The sequence below is a fragment of the Microtus ochrogaster genome, chromosome 10 (assembly GCF_000317375.1).
Source record: "Microtus ochrogaster isolate Prairie Vole_2 chromosome 10, MicOch1.0, whole genome shotgun sequence".
Taxonomy (NCBI): domain Eukaryota; kingdom Metazoa; phylum Chordata; class Mammalia; order Rodentia; family Cricetidae; genus Microtus; species Microtus ochrogaster.
Window position 1 is genome coordinate 63,548,003 of NC_022016.1, and position 4,772 is coordinate 63,552,774.

Consider the following 4,772-nt stretch of genomic DNA (forward strand, 5'->3'; position numbering starts at 1 on the left):
TGAAGCAAGGCTGCAGTCAGGAGGACCTTGTATTTGCTCTCACATTTTAATTGAAGATTTTCTTCTCTTCTCATGCACAAAGCTGCCAGAGAGCTGCAGTTTTTATTCTGGCTGAGTGCAGAAGCCCATCCCTTTAGCCTTCTCGGAAAGCTCGTTCTCTATCGCGGGAACAGAGACAATAACAAGAGGGACATAACAACGTCCTCGTCCCTATCTCAAAACTATGGTCAACCTTGGTGAATGAATTTGTGTTGGTAATTTGGAAAAAGAAAGCAGAAAAAGAAAAGCCCTATGTTTTTTTTTTCCTGACTCAGCAGATGCATGCCCCAAGTTCATTGACTGCCCAGTAAAGGGGCTCATTTGCTGGTTGGGTCTCGCTTGACTAGAAGTCCCCAAGCACCCAATCTCATCTTCAGTGGGACAACATATTATGAATCAGTTCTTGCCTGGGGCTAGCACATGGCCCAGAAACTGTGAGATACTCTGACCACACAGGCATGTGCAGAGCTGCATGTGGATCCTTGTATGTGTGGATACACGTGATGTGCGAAAACCCCAGGTTGATAGTTTATTATTATTATTACTATTTATTATATTCCTTTTTCTGGTATTGGGGGTTGAACCCAGAGCCTTACACATGCCGGATAGGCGTCCTGACACTGATGCTCAGCCCAGCGTTACTAATGATTATAAAGTATGTTGTTCCTATCTACTATATGAAAGGTAGATTATAATTTTTCATTTCCCTAACAGCCATTTATTGAATACACACTGTGTATCAGGCACTGTGATTTTCTAATATTTACTTTTAATTTTTATGTATGTGGGTGCCCATGGGGACCAAAAGAAGACATTGGAGTCCCTGGAGTTATAGGTAGCTGTGAACCACCTGAAATGGGTGCTGGGAATCAAACTAGAGTCCTCTGGGAGCTCAGTCAGTGCTCTTAACCACTGAGCCATCTCTCCAGCCCCAACGTTCTAAAATTTTAAGTGGCACTGAATAGAAGTACTTGTGTCGCTAGCCCTCCGTCACCGGTCTCCTCTCTCTCCAAGGGTCATCAGCGAGTGTGGCATTTGTCACCTTCGCATTGCTGTGCTTTCTCCCCAGGTGGTGTGGGCGTCAAGTGCCCACTGACAGAGCAAGGCAAGCAGCTGGCTATCCAGGTATCCAACATCCTGGGCATGGATTTCTGTGGTATTGACCTTCTCATTATGGATGACGGCTCCTTCACGGTGTGTGAGGCCAACGCCAATGTCGGCTTCCTAGCCTTCGACCAGGCCTGCAACTTAGATGTGGGGGCGATCATTGCAGACTATGCCATGTCCTTGCTGCCCAACAGGCAGACGGGGAAGATGGCCATCCTCCCCGGACTGTCAAGTCCCAGGGAAAAGAATGAGTCAAATGGCTGTGCTCCGGCTCAGGGAGTTGAGAATGTCTATACCATCAATAATGGGTCTACCTCTAGTGAGAGTGAGCCTGAACTGGGAGAGGTCCGGGATTCCTCAGCAAAAACAATGGGGGTCCCACCTCCCCATGTTGCCCGAGCCTGGTTACAACATTAACAGAATTGCTTCAGAACGCCAGTGAATCCCTGCTTTTTTTTTTTTTTTTTTTTTTGGCAGCATTTAAACCAAATCCTCCTGCTTCCCTGAGTAGTGTCCAGTGAGTAAGATCTGGACTAATGAGATTTCATTTGCACAGAAACTAGAAAATCCTGTCTAGGCACTCAGCATTCTTTCTAACAACGGTTTGAACAAATAGCCTAGCTTTGTGGTTTTTATGAAGACTCATATATATATATAAAAAAATAGTTACTAAGAACAACATCCCAAATGGTCTACCCGAGACCAATGTCTACTGCGAGCACTTGGCCGGAGTGGTATACCATCTTTAAGGTTCTTACTCTGCTGCTGCTGTCCCAGCCCTAGCAGCAGCAGGCATGAGCTTGGCTCCCGGAAACAGTTCTCACGTGCATCCAGGAGATGGAGGCATGTGCAGGCAGGCGGGATGCTCAGAGAATGCGATTAGAGGGTGTCTCTGCTCCCCCACCCCTGTCCATCTTACCACACTCCTCCAGCACTCAGGAGCTCCTCGCCAGCCGACTCACCGAAGCGCTTTCCCAAGGTGAGGTGGAACGTTCTTTGACCTCATCGGTTGGCATGTGTCCTGCTTTGTAACAGGACGTTTCTACAGATGGCTTTGTCACTCAGACTTCATACCCCTGCTTCACCGAATGCCAGCTCTAGCAGCTTCATGCACCTTTGCTGCCTTTGGCCTCAACTGGAAATGCATCTGGATGAGCTATGGCCACACAGTTTGTTTCTTGTGCACCAGAACCCAGCGCTACGGACTTTTCTTTTCAATGGACTTTGCTCACTCGTCATCTGGAAACCAGTGGGATTTTACTACAGAAAGCTACTGGACAATGACTATTCCCTCTCCCCCGCCTTCTGGATGTTCTGCTCTTACCTAGACTCCAGGAACCCATTCTTACCCTTTTTTCCAAACTGGGGAGACGCTGGTATTTGTGGAGGGGTGAGCGGGGCTATTGTAGACATGATACCAAATGCTTCCCATTTCAACTCTTCAAGCAGTAGATGAGATCTTTCTCTTGGGAGAAATTGTGGAGGTGGAGTTTTGTATTCCTGCTTATAGGAAGTCTAACGGAAGACAAGCAGCGACCAAATGCACCTGAACAGGTGCATCCGGGTCTCACCTCACTGCAGTTACCTGGGAGGCCGCCCTTTTGAGCCTCTATTGCAGGTGCCAAGAATATTGAGGATTCCCATTTGGGATGACCTCAGAAGCCATCAAAGGAATGAGGCCTCATAACTATCAATGGGCCTTGTTTAGTTTCTTTTACCCTCCCCCTACTCCTGCTACCTGCCAAGGCAGTGCCAGGTCTCACCACCCATTGCATTTGCCAGATAAAATGCTTTTTGGCTATTAAATATTTTAGACCTACCCATAAAGGACAAAGATTTGCCCACTTTGAGGAAACATATAAGCTGACAGTTTCCAAAGACAGTTGTAGAAATGCAAGTTGGGTCTACTACACCGGAATAAACACACTTTCCTTAAGGCATCTACTTTGAAGGTAGCACCACCCGAGAGTAAGTGCAGGCACACTATTCCTAGACTTACTCTAAGTGTAAAGTGTGTGTAGTCAAAACTAACATTTTTTTCCACAACACATTTAAATAGAAATTGGCCTTTAAAATAGGGTAGTTAACACCAGATTTCACCAAGCAACAGTCGTACAAATGAAAATTGCGGTGCCATGCCATAGAGAGGCCCCACCTCACAGCCGTCCTGTCTATGCAGTCTCACCCCTGGATATATGCCACTGAACTAAAACCCGCGTAATGTGTATGGTTGAAAACCGATAACACTTCACCCTTGTAGACTAAGAACCATATCATCCTCTTACCACTCAGGGCTCAAGATGGCTTTAGAAGAAGGCTAATTATGTTCTCTTGCTGCAGGAAGTGGTCAGATGTGAGCCAAGTGTTGGCCCCTTGGAAGCCACACTCATGCATGGCCACTACCTAGTGCGAGACTCCTCTCATTGGTCTGAGTCCACTAAGGCCCTGGCAGAAGGGCTCAGACTGTTCCCAGATTCCTTTGCCAAAGGAGGCCCGTTTCCCAGCTGGGAGAGATGTCTGTCATTGGTGTCATTGCCCCAACTAACCCTGCCTAGAGGCAGAGGGAGCTGACTCACCTGGATCCTAGCCCTGGTCCAGGATGTCCATCCCACAGCTGGCCATGGACAATTATTTGAGTCTCAGCTCGGTGGCCCAGCCATTCTTGCCACAGCTGCCTACCCTTGCTGTAAAAAACATGGGGAAGCCGGGCGGTGGTGGCGCACGCCTTTAATCCCAGCACTCGGGAGGCAGAGGCAGGTGGATCTCTGTGAGTTCAAGACTAGCCTGGTCTACAGAGCTAGTTCCAGGACAGGCTCCAAAGCCACAGAGAAACCCTGTCTCGAAAAACCAAAAAAAAAAAAAGAACATGGGGAAGCAGAACCAGAGTCTGGTTCTGGTTCTGCCATCACAGCTGACCACCTGAGCTCTGTCTCCGTAGTTCCTCTCTGCAGACAGGGGAAACGGCCTCTTACATTACCTCTTGGGGCACTCTGAGGTTGGAGTGAGTTAACAAGCACAGCTGTGCATGTGTGGGAGGTGGGGACAGACACCTCCTACACGTAGCTTTATGTTTCTTATCACTCCTCTGCGAGCTAAAAGATGAAGAGACTTAAATTCTTGACATTAGCCAACTCAACAGTAGTATGGGCCCAGAAAGAGTGCAGCTTCTTAGAGGCCTTCTAGCCAGAGGTACTTGACAACCTGATAGCCTGAGAACCTGGATGTATCCTGTCTAACCTGAAACCCTTGACTCATGTATACCAACACCAAGTCTTCCACTGTAACACAGATTCGGGGTGTGTATATGGTCTTCCCACTGTCTGGTAGCAACATCTTGAAACTGGTCAAAACTTGAATGTTAATAGTGCAGTCACTTGGAATATACACGATTCTGCACTTTGGGAAAAACGTCTTCAGTTGTCTTCTCTGAGTGTGCACAGGGCGAGCGAAAGGTGGGCTGGAGACCTTGGGTCTTTAGAATGTGAGAAACGGCCTAAGTGAATCCTGGGCCATCAGTGTTGCTGGCTCAGCACTCCCACCTGGGCATTCTCGGGCCAGACAGGCCAGGGTGTGGAGGAAATCGGGATCACTTGGAGCTCTATAGGGAAAAGAAGGGGAAATGGACA

At 47.9% G+C, this 4,772-nt stretch overlaps 1 protein-coding gene across 1 annotated transcript in view; it reads left to right on the plus strand.

Annotated features, from left to right (window-relative positions):
- The window catches only part of Rimkla (ribosomal modification protein rimK like family member A), a 26,621-nt gene extending 22,064 nt beyond the window's left edge, over positions 1-4,557 (plus strand). Inside the window, exon 5 of the mRNA XM_005353335.3 lies at positions 1,109-4,557. Coding sequence (XP_005353392.1) covers positions 1,109-1,563 — 455 coding nt within the window. The 3' untranslated portion in view covers positions 1,564-4,557. The remainder of the gene's footprint in view (positions 1-1,108) is intronic.
- The last annotated feature ends 215 nt before the right edge of the window (positions 4,558-4,772 follow it).